Here is a 17,651-nt window from a genome sequence, read left to right as displayed (position 1 = left end):
AACAGAAATAAAATGAACATCCAGAGAACATCACTATAGAATGCTGTTTACCTGAATTAACACTATATTTCAATCAACAAATCCTCTCTACCAGGCTGTGAAACTTAACTAAAACTATTAAGCAAAATGAACATAAACAGAAGCTAAGGAACTATTTACACACAAAAAAAACAAAAGACGAAAATACAATAGTTGATCATCATTATAAGAATAATTCCGTGAATCCTGGTTCACTGCAGATCTAAGTTAGAGAACCAAAGTTCATCTTAAAGAATGTGGAATGGAGTTAAATTAGCTTAACTAATTCAGAACATTTGGCATGTTTTCAACCCATTCACAATGCAAATACTGAGTTAAACAAAACATTTGAGAAAATAACATTTTAAGGAATGATTTGCTCAGTAAAGTCAGTAACCTTTAAAACGCTCGATTTAATGCGATTATACCTCAGGGAGGCTAAGGGTCGCTGTAGAGATCGGTCGCTAAAATAGTTTAATCCTAAAGTTATAATAACGCTTACAGCACTATTGAACGATGGTGGAGCGAAACGAAACAAACATGTTTTAAACAAACCGTAGTCGTGTTTCCGGAAAGAGTGAATGTTATGCGGAAGCTAATACCATTAGGCTAGTGAACATTCTGTACTAATTTTAAAAAGCTTCGGCTGTATTTTTGACGTAATGAGCGGACGGGAAAACACAAACATTAATATCCCATCAATGTATAAAACCCTTGTGGAGATAACGGTTGTTATAACTGTAAAAAAAACACTCACATTACATCAGCATGGCATGGTTTCAAAGAAGCTAGTGGGAGCTATCCTGTTAGCTCTGCGTGTTTTAAAAACACAGTGAAACCGCATTAACTAACCTTCTAAATAACCCATTTAACTCTCCCTGTTTATTTCTCTGCCAAACCTGTCGGTGCCTCTGTGTCACTTCGGTTCACTTTGGACATCCAGTTGGAAGCAGATGAAGCAGGGAGGGTGAGGCTAGCATGCGGCTCTGCGGCTAGCCAAAACGTGGCTGCTGGAGCTCCGGGGTCCTTCATGCGGGTCTTTGACCCGGTTGCAGCAGGTGATTTCAGCTCAGATTTCTTCTCAGCTTGGCTTGGACCCAGGCGAGGAAACCGCTCCACGCCATCTGGAGTCAGCTTTCCTGCAAAAGCTGAGAAGAACAAAACAAGGCTGGTTTTGACATAGATGGATTTTTTTACTCCGGCTTCTGGTTACGCAGAAGTTAGACTGCAGACTTAGCTTTGATCCAGACGGCAGTTCTCCAAACCCAGTCAGGACCTCGGCTCTGCAGAGGAGGACGAGAGTTCCTCCACAACGCCGTTCCTTTCGCCGTTCCAGCGAAACAGCAGGAATGAGGACGATTGTCTGTGGGAGCGTGGCTTTATAGTGATCCCCTGCTGTGAGGCAGTCCCTGCCTGTTTCATCTGTTTCCAGTCTGATTATTCCTCATGGCTTGACGTTCCTCTGTGGGCGTGGTCAGCATCAGACAACAGGAGGAGGGCAGAGTGATTGACAGCTGGCAGGGTGTGGTTCTGAGCTGAGTTGGAGGTGCTACAGATGAGCTGGAAGGTTCTGCTGGTACCAGTCTACAAAGTTCTGGATCCACCGTCTGTTCTCTGACTTGTTCTCCTCTGTGATGAGACCGACTGGCAGAATCATCAGAGAACTTCTGCAGGTGGGAATCTGCTGATGGAGAAGTCTGCAGGGTGGAGGCTGAACAGAACCGGTACCAGCACAGCTCCCTGTGGTGCTCCTACTGCAGACCAGCCTGTCAGAACCACAGCTCTGGGTCTCACATACTGGGTCGACCAGTGAGGTGATCCAGGATCCACTGGGACAGGTGGAGGTCCTGACCGCCCCAGCTGGTCCTTCAGGAGTTCTGGTTGGATGGTGCTGAACGCTCTGGAGAACCAAAGAACATGATCCTGATGGTGCTGCCAGGGTTCTCCAGATGGACCAGAACCCGGTGCAGCAGGTAGAAGATGGCAGCATCCACCCTGATGCCAGGCTGGTAGGAGGACTACAGAGGATCCAGTGAGGACCTCAGCAGGGGGAGATGGTTGAGGACCAGCCTCTCCATCAGGTGTTGGTGGTACCAGCCTGTAGCCGCTGAGGTCTGTGTGGTCTAGACGTTTCCCATGATGCAACACAGAGCCTGGAGCTGACGGCTTCTGGACCTGCAGCCTTGACCTGAGATTATTTTCACTGTTCCAAACATCATTGATGTCCTGCAGCTGCACCTCCATTTTCTTTTCTCTGCTCATGTTTTATTAACACGTGTTTTTGTATTAATGAGCCCTAATTGATGGTCTAAACATGAATGTCTCCATGAGGAGTGAACAATACTGACAGAGGCTGCCATACGTCGGTGCCCTCTGACCACCGCCAGCAGGCAGTGTGGATGAAGTGTCTTGCCCAAGGACACAACTGAGATGGTCAGAGTGGGGGATTGAACTGGCAACCTGCCAAATGTGGGACAAACTCCCTAACTCCTGCGCTACTGCCGCCCAAATGTATACATTTCTACGATTAAGTGAAATCTAATGGTTCAATGATGAGCTGCATTAGATCCAAAATTGCTTCTTGTCATATGAAAACAGGAAGAAAACCGGAGAACAAACCTGGAAGAACTGTTGACCAACACACATTTCATTTATTCATAGTTTATTCCAGCTGCTGAGTTTTGAAACCTTTGGGTTTAACAGCAGAATATTATGTACACATGAGACCAGTCAAGATGCCAATGCAACTAGAAACCTGTTGAGTGCCACTAATTGTCCTCATTTGGCTGAAAAATGTGGTTCAATGAAGACTTCCCATCGTTTCCAGGAATCCTAAACAAAAACGTCAGAGTTTAACAACATTTTTATTTGGATTGTCATTTCCTTGGATAAGTCCGCTGATGTCTGGCAGCCGTCGTTGGTCGTCGCCTACAAAACGCCGCACACTTGCTGCTCTCTCTATGGCCCTGAGGCCTCTCAAAATTCATCAAACTTCATAAGCTTTATAAAATTTTGCCTTAAAATACTCAGCTGCCTTTTAAACGCAGCTATAAGTAAGAAATTTACTGTAAAATCAGCCTAAATCAATGTCATTTGTCATCTGGGATGGAAGTAACGTTCCCTATAAACAATCGTTTATCTTCATCATCAATATCTTCGTCACGTTTTCTCCTGTCAAACCTAGAGGTACGGTCCGGAACTACTTCAGTTCTGAGTGTAGACTGTGTTTACTTCCTGGTTCCTGAGCCAATCAGATGACAGTTCCCAGGGTTCCCGAAACAGAGCGCAGTATTTGGTATTTTATCTTGGCAAAAGAGCCGCAGCCTGCAAACATGAAGTCAGTAAGAGAAATAAACCAGAAATAGAAGAGAACACATCATAGACCCGTCCAGTGGAGGTAAACATTCACAACAGCAACACACCGTTTAAAAACGGCAGATTAGATTGTTGTGATTGGCAAGATGCTGTACCGATTTCAGCCACAAGGTGTCAGCATTACTTAGAGCTCTTTAATGTCAAATCATCTGATTATTATTAGAGAAATAATCAATTTAGAATCCATACTTAATACATTTAAAGCCGCCATTTAAAACTGGAGGATGTAGAGAACTTTGTGGACATCAGCTCGTAGCTGTCTAACCAGCTAAAATATAAATGAGAACAATTACTTCAAGAGCTTTACTTAAAAGCAGCGAATAAACTTGTTTCAGGGACAGAAATGCAGAGTGAAAGCTGCAGAGTTTAAACAGAAACTATCCCAGCTGAACTCTGCAGACTGCAGTGGGAGGGAGCTCAGGGGCATTCAGAGTAAAACACCTCTCCCTTCCATGTGGCCTCTTGTGTGTTTGTCCAGATTTGCCTTTTGGATGAACCTCTGTCCACAGAGATCACAGGAAAACGGTTTCTCTCCAGTGTGGAGTCTCATGTGTATTTTTAAATTGGACTTGTAGCCGAACCTTTGTCCACAAACCTCACAGCTGAAAGGTTTCAGCCCTGTATGCGTTCTCATGTGGATTTTATGGGACTCCTTATGACTAAACCTCTGTCCACAAACATCACAGCCAAACGGTTTCTCTCCCGAGTGCAGCCTCATGTGGATTTTGTGCGACTCTTTGTGGCTAAATCGCTGTCCACATAAATCACATCCGAAGGGTTTTTCTCCCGTGTGGCTCCTTCGGTGCTTGTTTAAGTTGGCCTGCTGGCTGTACCTCTGTCCACAGACGTCACACTCAAAGGGTTTCTCCCCGGAGTGGCTGGTCGTGTGCCGGTTTAAATGGGCCTTCTGGCTGAATCTTTTCCCACAAACATCACAACAAAAGGGTTTGTCTCCGGTGTGGATTCTAGTATGTTGGTTTAAATGCGCCTGCTGGTTGAACCTTTGTCCACAGACGTCGCAACAAAAAGGTTTCTCTCCTGTGTGGATTCTCATGTGGATCTTTAGGTCGGTTCTTCTGGTGAAACTTTTCCCGCAGTCACAACTGAAATATTTCACAGCTGTGGGAACTTTCTTTGGCGAGTTTACGTTTTTCTGCTTCCTGACACTTTTGTTACTGGCTGAGCAGTTTAAAGACCGAATGATGGAATGACACGCCATGTGTCTCTGAAGAGAACGCTTGCTAGCAAACTGGTTGCCGCACTCCGTGCAGCTCCAACGCTTGTTAGCACGGTCTGCACCTGAGCCAGCAGCCCAGTCATTGTCGGCGTCTTTAGAGTCAGACTCAGACTCAGACAGGGGTTTGAGCGCAGAGTCAGGATGCTTGGATCCATTATATTCCTCACTTTCCTCCGTCTCTGAAGAGTTGGAAGCGTCTCCACGAGTCTTTGGGTCGTACTTCCTGCTGCATCCTGCTGCTCCACAGTCCTCTTCATCAGTTTCAGCTTTCTTCTTTTCAGCTGAGCTGCTGCTGCTGCTTGGAAGATCTTCGTTCTCAGTTTGCTGAACATGTGAGAACAAAGGTTTCCCTTCTTCATCCTCATCATCATCGTCGTTTTCACACTTCACTATGACTATATTTAACGGGAATATTGTGTCATCGTTCTCCTCATCCACGTGATCTTCCTCCAGACTGCTCCAGAGGTCTTCCTGCTCCTCCTTTATGTGGACGGGCTCTGAATCCTGCTGCTCCACATCAGAACTCTGCTCTTTAGGATTATCTTCTTCAACCAGCAGCATTAATTGAATATCTGCAGAGATAACGGTAAAGCTTAGAATTAGTAGAAATTTATGTCATTGTTTGAAGAGACAGACGTTCACGTTTTAATAACCAGAAAAACAAACCAAGTCCAAAGTGAGAAGAAACCGGCTGAAGGTACGAGCAAATGACAATAAGCTGAAGTGATCGATAAATCCCACTTTAAGCCGATTCCCATTTACTCTGGTTCTCAGTTGGGCTGCAACTTACGATTATTATGGGAATAAAATGTTTTATAGGTTTTCTGATGAATATTCAAGTAACAGGATTTATAAAAAATAAAAAAAATAAAAATTATTTAAACTTATTTTATGAGTACTAGAAATCCATTAGTAGAAATAAATGGAAAAATGTAAATAAGCATATAATTGAGTTCCTTTATTGAATAATAGGACTGCAGCTGAAAACAGGTTCAAGCATTAATATGATAAAAGCTGAACTGTTTCTGGTTGACCTGTCATCAGTACACAGCTGCCTCTGCAGTAAAATGCTCACAAAGAAAACATGCATAAAGTGTCACTTACATATTATATTCTGGATGTTTTACATTAAAAAGCATGAATCTATCAAATAAAACAGAAAGTTTCTAGTATACTGAAGGGCCAAGTTATGCTCTACTTGTTTTTTTAGTCCAAAAACAGAGAAGAAAATAAATATAATTACACTTTCATTGAAAAGGTGAACAGCTCATTTGGATTTAAAGTGTCATATAAAACTTTCTGACCAACCTGGAGGATCTGATGGAGTCTGACTTTGGAAAGAGCCTTGAGATGACATGTGGTGAATTGGTGCTATAGAAATAAAATGTAATTAAATTGCATTCAATGTCAATGTACTGCTAGTTGATGCTATCAAAGCAGGCCCAGAAGCAACATAATGGACGGATTAGCCAACCTAAAACCTTGTAAAGGCCGTGGTCCCCTGACCCAGATGGACCCTGAGTTTGTTGCTCCGTAAACCGTTTGAGAAACAAGCTTCTTTCTGATCTGCTGCAGACATCAATTCAAGAGCGTCAGATCTAGAGGAAGTTTATGTTCAGACTGACAGATTCCAGGCAGCTGGTGAAGTATTAAACCGCTGTGAGCAATGTGATGCAGACTGAGTGGCTCATACTGAGCTCTGCTGCTCACAGGGAGACAGACTGTGATAAAGAAACCTATCAGTCTTCTTTTGTTTATCCTGGCTGCACGCTTAGTGAAGAGCAGACATGTTTCAAGGACCCATGATGAGCAGCACCCAGTCTCTTAACCCCAGGAGGTAAGCATTTTTTAAAGACGCCACTTTGATTGAATATGGTCGCCTTTATGATCAGTTCAAGAGACGTTAGAGAGAAAACTAAAGAGTAGTGTGACTGAAAAGCCTTCTGCTGCCGTGGAGTTCATCCGTTTCACTGAGCTGTAGGTATATTACCAGCTCTTTAGCTGAGCTGCTGCACTCCCACTGAGTTCTGCCACCTGTCAGTGGTTTTTCAACGTTAGCATTAGTAGAATCCCACCTCCGGTCCACCAGGTGAACCAGCCAGCTGTCGGCTGCTGAGCGGGGAATCTAGAAGGACCAAAGCTGTAAGAGGACAGACTGCTGAGCAGGAAGTGTGACGCCACAATAAAAGCTTCAAACTGTCAGAGTCCAGGTATATATATATATATATATATATATATATATATATATATATATATATATATATATATATATATATATATATATATATATACACACACACACAGTGGGGCAAAGAAGTATTTTCTCCCTCTTAAAAAGATGAGAGAGGCCTGTAATTTTCATCATTGATATACCTCAACTATGAGAGAATATATATATATATATATATATATATATATATATATATATATATATATATATATATATATATATATATATATATATATATATATATATAGTCACAACCAGTGGTGGTGCTATAGCTCCCCCAGTAAATATATAATATAAAATATAAGATTATTTTCTTTTTCCATCTAAGTTAATATCATTTTACATGTGAGTGTTATATTTTCACCACAAAACACATCCAGTTTCCATGAACAATCAGTTATTATATGTTGAGTAAAAAAACGTGACAGGAAATGAACTCTGCATGTGCTGACTGAAGAGAAACCCTTCTTTTGGCGCACATCGCTTGCCGTACATTCAGGGCCGTTGGGTGTTGTGGATGAAAGACAAAGCGGAGAGAAATCACCACGGCTGAGATGTTGACCTCCGGCTCTAAAAGGCTCAGCAGGAAGCCAACAGGATGGCAGCGGCTCTGAACGGTCCTTCACTACATGCATGGAGGCCGGACTCCGTAAGCTAGCATTAGCGCACCTAGCAGGGATCCTGATCCTAGCAGGGATCCTGATTCTGCACGCCGCCTGTTGCTGATGATTTAGCCGCAGAGAGTCAGCATTACGGCGGATAAGACGAGCCGAGGCTGTTGGTGAGAGGCTGGAAGCACCGAAGCAGTAAAGACCTGCTGGAGACTCTAAGGAAGCTGATGAATTCATTCTAAAGTAGTTCATCTCCATTAATTCTAGATGAAAACTACTGTTACCTAAATAATTATTCATATTTAACATTTCAAAATCACTGTATGTGCAAAACCTGCTGTTATATTCCAATTATTCAAAGTACTATTTATAAATTCCTGATGGAGTGAAATGTTCTCTGCTGATTTATCTTCTTTTATTCCTGTGATGAAGAGCAGAGAAGCTGCTTTTGTTCTCCTCCAGTCGACGGCACAAGTTCAGGCCTGATGACATTTTAAATTTCACACTTTCAGCTTTTGAAGATACTAACATATTTTCAGAGTAAAGTTTATACAGTGGCATGTGTTTGTTGAGGCCAGGCCTGATATGTGTTACAGAAGGTAAGTGTAACAGTAATAAGCTTATTGAAATCTTAAGCCTTCTTTGTTTTTAATGGTTATATGTTTTATCTTTTTGATGCCATGTCCACATTAACACCAGGAGCCTTGAAGTTAACAGATGTGGCTCATGTGGATTTGATTTAGAACTGCCTTTATTCCATCTTTTGTCATTTCTGTACCATGAAACTACTGATTTATAGGCGGCTATATCTATATAAAAATACTACCCATCTTATTTATATGACATTAAGGGGAGTACAGCCACTTATCTGTCTTTATCTAAAGCGCTGATTGACAGGAATGTGTAATGCTAACATTGTTTTCTGCCTACATTTCCATGAATGCATCTGGGAAAAGACTGCAGTGAATTCATGTTTGCTTTAATTGAGCAGCAGAATTATGATTACAGGTGACGCCTGCACATGTCAGAGTTCTGGCTTCAACAAGCAGGAACAGCTTTTTCCCAAAAAAGTCTCTTTATTGAACTCTAATCCTCACTGATAGACTCTCCTCTTCCTCCTCACACCTACCTCCATTTTGTTATTCTGTTATTTACTAGACTGTAATGTTCACCTGCACTACTGACTGTTACTATAGTAACAACTGTTTACATGCATCCTGCACTACTAACTATGACTGAATATTGATTTGCACTGCTGACTGTTTATTCACAGTACCAATTGTTTACATATACATCTGCAATACCGTACTTTAACTGTAATATGCAATTACCTTCCACTGCACTTTAATTTAAATAGCTTCTGTCCAAACTTTATTCTTTATTATTCATTTTATAGTAATAGCTACCTGTACATATATTCATAGTACATGTAAACTCTGTTATAATAATAATCATCTGTATATTATGCTATTGTACATATCTGTATAACTCTATTCATAGTAATATCCACCTGTATATTATATTCGGTACATATCCAGCTGTAAATTTAGTTCACAACACTAGTTATCTATATATTATACTCATAGGACAAATCTATCAGTAAAATTCTGTTTATAATAGTATCCATCTCTATATTTATTCAGTAATAACCCATATCATGTACTTATGGAACCATTGTTTATCCTGCACTTGCTGCTGTTGCACTTCTGGTTAGACCTAAACTGCATTTCGTTGTCTTGTACCTGTACATGTGTAATGACAATAAAGTTGAATCTAATCTAATCTAATCTAATCTAATTAACAATAATGTGGAAATAAGTTAGCCTTCACAGCACTCTCAGGAAATCCTTAGCCCCCTTAGCACCTGCAGAAAACACCTCTGGAGCCCCTGAATGCAACGTCGGCTCACGCAGAGATGCCACTCACAACATGGCGGCCAGGTTGAGCTACTGCTCATGCGCCGTCTACTCCCCTGTCCGCAGCTAGCAGCTAGTGAGCAGAGCTCGACCCTCCGGGCTTTCTAGCCAGGGATGGCCCCTGGAGAGCCGGGCCGGAACCCCCGGAGCCGCCCGGAGCGCAGCTGATAACGGAAGATAGAAATGCACCAACCGGAATCTTCGGGGCTGAAAGCAGCATCCAGGATGTGGTGTCTCTGCTCCTCTGCTGCATCCAGTCGCTGCTTGACCTGCTGTCTCCACATCTCTGCTAGCTTTTCTCTCTCCAAACTTTCCTTTAACACTTCCTGAGCAGTTCCAGCTGAGCTTCAAGCCGTTTCTCTTCTTTCCACAGTTCACCAACTGCTGCTCTTTCTATCTTCCAGCTTTATTAACTCTCCCGCTGCTGCTCCGTGGACAAAAACCCAACAAAACACGAACGACGACGAGCCCGCTAGCTCTGCTCAACACAATCACGAGTCTGCGCACTGGGGACTGTGCTGGCCTCCGGAAAAACAGACCCGGAAGTCCCGCCTACACAGGGCAGCAAGTCAATGCGCCCGCCATATTGGCAGGGGAAATCCGTCCATGTAAACAGTTTTAGACGCTTTTACAATTTATGTGGTTAATCTTTACACATTTTTTTATTTAACGGCTAAATGTAAAACATGTTGGTGATTCAGACAGAAAAAAATAAGTAAAACGTAAATCTTTCAGTGTCAGATTTACATGCAATTAAAATCCTATACATTTAAACAATTTGCTAAAGGCCACACAATGAAGTCATGGCCTTTTAAGCTTCTAATGTGAGTTAAACAGGCTCTCAGACACTCCTTGATAATCCCGGCCACAATCTCTAGAAAGCTACATGTAATGCATGTAGGATAGAAATGCCATTTAGGGAGCAAGATGCTATTCCAACAATAGCAATATACAAACCTAGACTACAGCTTGCGAGCGGCTTTGGGTAGAATGAGCTGATTTTTGAGGAGACATCTTCTGTGGTCTGAGGCAAAATGGACGTTTTTGGCCTTAATGATCATTGTTACGTTTGGAGGAAAGAGCAGGAAGACTGTGTTAAGGTGGTGGCAGCGTCATGTTGTCGGGATGTTTTCCTGGAATAGATGGAAATACTGAAGCATCATCTCAAGACATTGGAAAGTCAAGGCTTAGGGGCAAATAAGTCTTCAAATTTCAAATTCAAGTTTTTATCACCATAATAAAATACATTTAAATTATCTGCAAATAGGGCTGCACAGTGGTGCAGTGGGTAGCGCTGTTACCTTGCAGCAAGAAGGTTCTGGGTTCAAATCCAACCCTGGGTCTTTCTGCGTGGAGTTTGCATGTTCTCCCTGTGCATGCATGGGTTCTCTCCGGGTACTCCGGCTTCCTCCCACAGTCCAAAAACATGACTGTTAGGTTAATTGGTCTCTCTAAATTGTCTTTGTGTGTGTGAATGGTTGTTTGTCTCTGTGTTGCCCTGCAACAGACTGGCAACCTGTCCAGGTGAACCCTGCCTCTCACCCATTGACAGCTGGTGTTAGGCACCTGCGACCCCATGAGGGATTAAGCGGGTCAGAAGATGGATGGATGGATGGATATCAGCAAGTCTATGTTTAATTATGAAAAGCATGCATTAGTAAAAAGATAACTCCAAAAAAAGCTTACATTTCTTTCCTTACCAAAACAGACACTTAGGGAGCATTCAGTGTATGCTACTTAATTTATTTATTGAGTTTTTGAACATCCAATGTAGTGTCTAGTGATAACACGCCTCTCCCTCTGTCAAAGTCCACCTGATTAAATGCAATAACATTTTTCATATGACAGCAGTGAGTTATCACGACTCCTCATAATTTAAACACCAAATTCTGTTGTTTCCATCAACATTTACTGTAAATGCACCTTTTATTGTTTCACCCATACAGGCGTTTGAACGTTAATTTAACAGGTCTGGATGTGACCCAAAACTATAACTATTGTTCTGTTGATAGATTAGTGGGGAATGGGACCCGTAGGGCAGAGAACATGACCTTCAGACATCATCGCTTTAAAACCTTTGACTCAATCATGTTCGTGTCAAAAGCATAACTGCCTGAATTAATAACACTAGTTTTACATGACATATAAGGTTAAGAAATGTGTCAACATTATGAATTAAAGCAAAAGTCGCTCTACGTTTAAATGTGTTTTCTTAGTTTGCAGTTAGTGATGTCTGTGATATTTAAACCAATTTCATGTGCACCCTCTTCAAGGTTTCCAGGTCAGTCTCTGCAAACACATTTAACCTGATGGACACAACATCTTTTAAATACGACCTACTCTGCTACTTTTTTAACAAGTTAGGTCTATAAGCTAAACATAACACGTAACCTAAAATAATGAGATTTCACCTCCTCAGTTCTAATTATTTTGAGCTCTTTTAAAATAAACTGTAGCTGGCCACGCCCCCAATGAAATTTTACGCTCACACCTTAAATACGTAAATATGGAAATGTGGTGGCCGTGTAGTGCTAATGTTATTTTAAGAAACAAAGAACTACTGGATCCAACAACGGCACCTACTTAAACTAGGAATAAGAAACAGGTTTGATATCGCAGGGGTGACCAACAAGATAAAAAAGTTTAAAATTTTTATTCTGATAAAAAGTAATAAAAAATAAAGCCTAAAACCTGTACAGTGCATGATGCCTAACACCTTTCCTAAAAGTGTAACTGTACGTTAAAATGGTTAAAAAGTCCAGCACCAAAACTAAAACATCCAGCGGCCTCAGCAGTCAGAGTCAGAGTGTGGTGAGGATCAGCGGTCCTCCCCCAGGTATCGGTCCAGCAACAGGTCCCAGCTCAGGTGTATGGAGCTAAAACAGTGACAGCTTGCAGTGATGTCGAAAAAGAGATTCAGCATTTAAAAAATAGACATGGAAAAGTCAAACATTGTTAGAAAGTAAAAAGCTATGATGATATTCTCATTTTATGCTGCAGCATAGTGTCACTGCAGAGTTCCTTCAGCTATGATGTCGCTACAAGCTGGCACTGTTTGGCCGCCAGAGGCGGGGCTAAACTGAAGACCCCTTCATGGACCCTCCGTTTTTCCGGTACTCCTCATCATCTACCTGCAGACAACTTATGGAAAGCTCAAGTGAAACTAAATCCAAGCTGTGAAACATTAGCCTGGCCAGGAAGAATCAGAATCAAGTTTAATTGCCAAATAGGTTTGCACATACAAGGAATTTAAGAATACAATAAAATAAAATGAAATTGAATAAAATGGATATATATACAGAAGTTATATACACTCAGTAAACTGTGTGTTAATGTAAAGCAGAAGCTTGTAGTCCTGAATGGGGGAGAGAGACAGTGTCCAGAGTCACAGGCGGCTCTTGGCCTTGTTTATAAGGCTGGTAGCAGATGAAAAAACTGTTGTTGTGGCGTGAGGTTCTGGTTCTGATGGAGCGCAGCCTGTTCTGGTTCTGGTCCTGATGGAGCGCAGCCTGTTCTGGTTCTGATGGAGCGCAGCCTGTTCTGGTTCTGGTCCTGATGGAGCGCAGCCTCCTGCCAGAGGGAAGTGACTGAAATAGTCTGTGACTGGGGTGAAGGGATCAGCCACAATCTTCCTGCACGCCTCAGAGTCCTGGAGGCGTACAGGTCCTGGAGAGATGGAAGATTGCAGCCAATCAGCTTCTCTGCAGACCTGATGACACGCTGCAGTCTGCTCTGGTCCTTAGCGGTGGCACCAGCGTACCAGATGGTGATGGAGGAGGTGAGGATGGACTCAATGATGGAGGAGTAGAACTGCACCATCATTGTCCCTGGCAGGTTGAAGTTCTTCAGCTGCCTTCTTCAGGAAGTCCATCCTCTGCTGGGCTTTCTTGGTGAGGGAGTTGATGTTCAGCTCCCACTTTAGGTCCTGGGAGATGATAGTTCCCAGGAAGCAGAAAGACTCCACAGTGTCCATGGTGGAGTCACAGAGGGTGATGGAGGTAGCTGGGAATACGTACCGTATTCACGGTGCATCAGTCTGGTGAGGAGCTGGTGCCCGATTTCTAAGGCAGGACTAACAGGGCCAGCGTCATCAGGTTAGAACCAATCAGATAACTACGAATGTGCCGCGCTCCATTTTTACAATTTGTAGTCCGTAAAACATGTCAGCCATCGAGCAAACTAAAATTTTTTGTCGCTTTTGTCTAGAAGATCAGAGGATCCATGTTTCACTCACGTAATTCTTTCTTAGTCTTCCAAGGCACCAAGCAACAAAAATCTCCGTATGTATCGTGATTATTATGGTAGCAGAAAAGCGCTGTTGCATTATGGGTAATTCTGCCGCTGCGAGTGACGCATCGTAAAGTCCCGCCTCCTGCGCTGTGATTGGTCCGGTCTGTTTGGGGTCGGAGGGAACGGAGCCTCAGCAGACTGACTTACTCCCTGTAATTCAGTCTGGCTGCCAGACATAGAACATAGAATAATAAATGCAAACAAGTTGAAAACTAACATTTCTTAACTCCAGGACGTTGGGGTAGACGGCCTCAGTCCGCAGCACCATAGGCATTATTCTGCCCTCAATAGCTTTTCCTATTTAACATGCAACCAATGAGAAACTCTTTTGTTTTCATGAGAAAGTCCAACCGATGGATGCAACGTACAAACCAACTGTGCAGACAGAGTATAACCTTTATGCTTCCAAGACTAAATGAAGCGCACTCAGAAAAGTAACATCTAACGTACAAGAGATGACATGCATCGCCCATTGCTGCAAAGCCATCAACAATGCAGACGACTGTCCACTGTGGCTCTACGCTCTTTCAGGAGGAGTGAATGCTGCTTGGAGAGACTTGATGCAACCTGCTGGGTTTCCTTAGAGAGGAAACTTTCTCACCAACCTGGAGGATCTGATGGAAGCTGACTTTGGAAAGAGTCTGGAGATGATGTGATTTTAACTGGCGCTATATAAATAAAACTGAATGGAACTTTTATGTTAACCCAGCAGTGAATAATTATTATGAATACATTTGTGAAAATGAGGGCCTACCCCTGAATGTTTTCGTGGGCTAACATGTATGTAGAATAGAGAATTTTAAAGGTATACTATGCAACCGGCGTTGATTTTCCAGCGAGGCTCCCCCCAGAGGGCCAAAGTAAAAGTGCACTGTCGTAAAGATGCTCAGCTGTTCTGGTTTCTCCATCAAGCCAGGCGCGGTTGTTCTGAGCTTAGCAGACAGGCGAACCAACGAATCACCATGTCTACTAACACATTGAAAGTATGAACATGCACAGAGAGAGAGAGAGAAACCATTCCAATGCAGTGTTTCTCCTAGGAATTTGCTTACCGGCTGAGCTGAGCGGGGGGGAGACAAGCTTTGCGCGCATATCGAGTTAGTTTTATTTTTTTATTATTATTTTTTTGGAATGTCGGCGAGGCGGTAGCGTGAGGTAAACCCTACAATGTTACTTACAATCGCATCAGCAGAAACGCGAGGTCCGCGTCAGCCTTGCAGCCTTCTTTCTCTTTTAGCTCTCGCCATTCTGAAAAAGCTTGCCCGATGTTCACCGTGTACGACTCCTCTCTCTGTCCAGAACCCTTTTCCTCTTTCTTGCCTGCTCCTACATGGGCTTTCGCTGTTTTCTCGCTGGTTCCGCCATGATAACTGCACAAATATCACCACTGCGCTAGCAACGAGCATGCCTTTCACTGCGAGCGTGTAGCAGTTCTCGCCGTAAAGCGAGACCGACTCTCGCGGTGCACCAGACTTCTGAGCCTGTGTGTGCGGGCCGACTGCTCCTGCAATTGCAAGCGCGGTATTTCCCCCACAGACCACCAGGGTGGCCGAGAAAACCTTAGTTCAACCTGAAATGACTCATTTAATCATCCAAAACGGTATGGAACACATTAATTAACTGGAAAATGTTGCATAGTATGCCTTTAAATGACTAAGTGTCCCTATATCTGAGGGGACCCCTGGACGTAAGCTGTAACTCTCTGCCTGGGGGGAGCAGTCAGCCACTGGTCTGGGTTGGCCCTGTACAGGAGCTCCATCTGAGCTGACCCGGGTGAAGAGTTGTTGGTTGTCTCCATCGAAGATCTGGCTGATAATAATCCAATAACACTGCCTATTGCGGCGTACCAATTAAAAATTTTTATCCAAACGCCGCGGCCGGCTAAGACAAAGGATGTAGGCTACTGATGACGCGTCACGTTGAACCATTACACACGGTGATGTCGTTTTATTTCTCCATCTCACGGTCTTAACACAAACTTTTACTTACATTTATGAGCCGTGCATGGATACATCAAACAGTGCATTGATGACGGTCAACAGAAAGTTTCTCCCCAAGCTCACCCAGCTGCGTGTAATCCAGGTCGCTGTAGAACTCAGGTGAGCAAACAAACAAATACAGATGACCCCACACCCACGGTGCCACCCACAGATACCAGTGACGTCACATGCGGGTGCCCATACACCCATAGAGAGGATATTATTGTCAGAAGAGCACAAGATGAACATAAAACAAAGTATGGCTCCTACCCTCTGCAGTTCATTGGCTGTGGCGGGTCCAGCAGATGTCTCTGTTTTCTGTCTCCACCAGTTAGGATTGTCGCTCCTTGCATTTGGGATGACTTTAGCCGGTGTTTTTTCAACCCTTTTCTCCATCCAATTTCATTCTGACCTCCTGCCCAGGTTGTAGTCTTGGAAGCGGCTGTGCAGAGTGATGGCTGTCATGGAAGAACAATAAGCTGTCTTTGTCTGGTCATCTTTGAGCTGGACCTGCTGTCTGTTCACAGGAGTATCTTAGATTTGTCTCTAGTGTTGGAACCGTGGTCCTAATCTCTCTCCCTGTCATAAGCAGGCCTAGTGTAGCGGCACTAGGAGTCACCCTGTAGCACAGCAGAGCCAGATGTGGCTGCTTCAACACATGTTTAGCAGTCTGAACGGCTCGTTCGGCCCATTTGCCTGTGAGTAATGTGGACTAGAGGTTGTGTGTACGAACCCAGACACACAAAATGCCAGTTCTACCACTGATTTGTTCGTCTTTGGTCCCTTGGAACTCATAATGTTGTGCCAGCTTGTATAGGCTGGCACAATATTGTGATATATACAGTACATATACATATATATATATATATATATATATATATATATATATACTGTATTTATTTTTTTGCTGTTAAACTTATATTTTGTATAATAATTTATTAAGTAAAATTACGGTTCAGATTGGTGTAAGATTATTATATTACATTTGTGTTGATTTGATAAAGTCTTATTGTGTATAGGTTTTCTTTGAAGGTTGGTTTTCTATTTTTAAAGGCCACTTCGTGGTTTCATGCAAATGAAGACGTGCAGCGCGAGGCTTAGAGTGGAGCTGCAACACTGATGGACAGAGCCACACGGTTTTTATACCGTAGTTTGTTTTATTGTTGAGGACAACTTGGGTTAGAATTACTCCTGTAAGAAGATTCACAAACACAGGAATACATATTTGTTTTGTATCCTTTTACATTGGAGTCCTGTGGAAATGTGTCCTCCTTAAAACACACGAGTCTAACTTGGAAACCTGTGGCAGCACACCAGCAGATAGTGGCGGTCTGTGGTTGGCCTGAGTTGTAAGACTCAACCAGTTATTTCTACCGAGACGAGTCCAGAAAGGAGCAAGCCTGGAGAAGAGTGAGTGAGGAGGCTGGAGTGGCAGGGAGGTGAAAGCGCCACTAGATGGCGCCATTGTACTGCCGTATTTCTGGCTTGTTGGCCGCTGGGCAGTTGCTCACCTGCTGGTTTATGGTTTGAATTCTTTCACATCTTAAATAGGAAACTTCCTGCTTCTCTGATAAGGTTCTGTAAAGAGTCTTATTAAATGTTTTCAGGAACAATATGAAAATGCAAATGTAACAGACCCAGAATCTGAGTCTGTAGAACAGATTAAATGTCCCTGTAAAACACAGGGACATGATGAGACAGACGAATGTTAACGTTTCTCAGTGCCTCGCTTCTGCCATATTTATTAATACAATCAAATGTACAATTTTTTTTGACATACACCAGTGCTTAATATACAACTGTCTTAAATAGCTTACAGATAGCATGGAACTAAATACATGCATGCTGGCAGGCTTAGCTTTAAACATTCTCAACGTGTATCTTTACAACCCGTCAACAACATATTACTCACTGCCAAAGGCATTTTAACACTAGAACACATGTCAGGATACAAAATGGGGATTGTATAACTGAGTAGGTTTAAATAAATAGAAA

At 42.8% G+C, this 17,651-nt stretch overlaps 1 protein-coding gene across 1 annotated transcript; it reads right to left on the bottom strand.

Annotated features, from left to right (window-relative positions):
• Window positions 1–3,509: 3,509 nt before the first annotated feature.
• LOC105922590 (zinc finger protein OZF) lies at window positions 3,510–9,908 on the bottom strand. Its single transcript, XM_012858486.3, has 2 exons — window positions 9,581–9,908; window positions 3,510–5,202 (listed from the first exon to the last, which is right to left on the bottom strand). The coding sequence occupies exons 1-2, from the start codon at window positions 9,669–9,671 to the stop codon at window positions 3,821–3,823; spliced, it is 1,473 nt and encodes a 490-aa protein (XP_012713940.2). The 5' UTR covers window positions 9,672–9,908; the 3' UTR covers window positions 3,510–3,820.
• Between the last annotated feature and the right edge of the window lie 7,743 nt (window positions 9,909–17,651).

Source organism: Fundulus heteroclitus, unplaced genomic scaffold, assembly GCF_011125445.2.
Source record: "Fundulus heteroclitus isolate FHET01 unplaced genomic scaffold, MU-UCD_Fhet_4.1 scaffold_44, whole genome shotgun sequence".
Classification (NCBI taxonomy): Eukaryota; Metazoa; Chordata; class Actinopteri; order Cyprinodontiformes; family Fundulidae; genus Fundulus; species Fundulus heteroclitus.
This window is presented reverse-complemented; position numbering and strand designations above follow the sequence as displayed.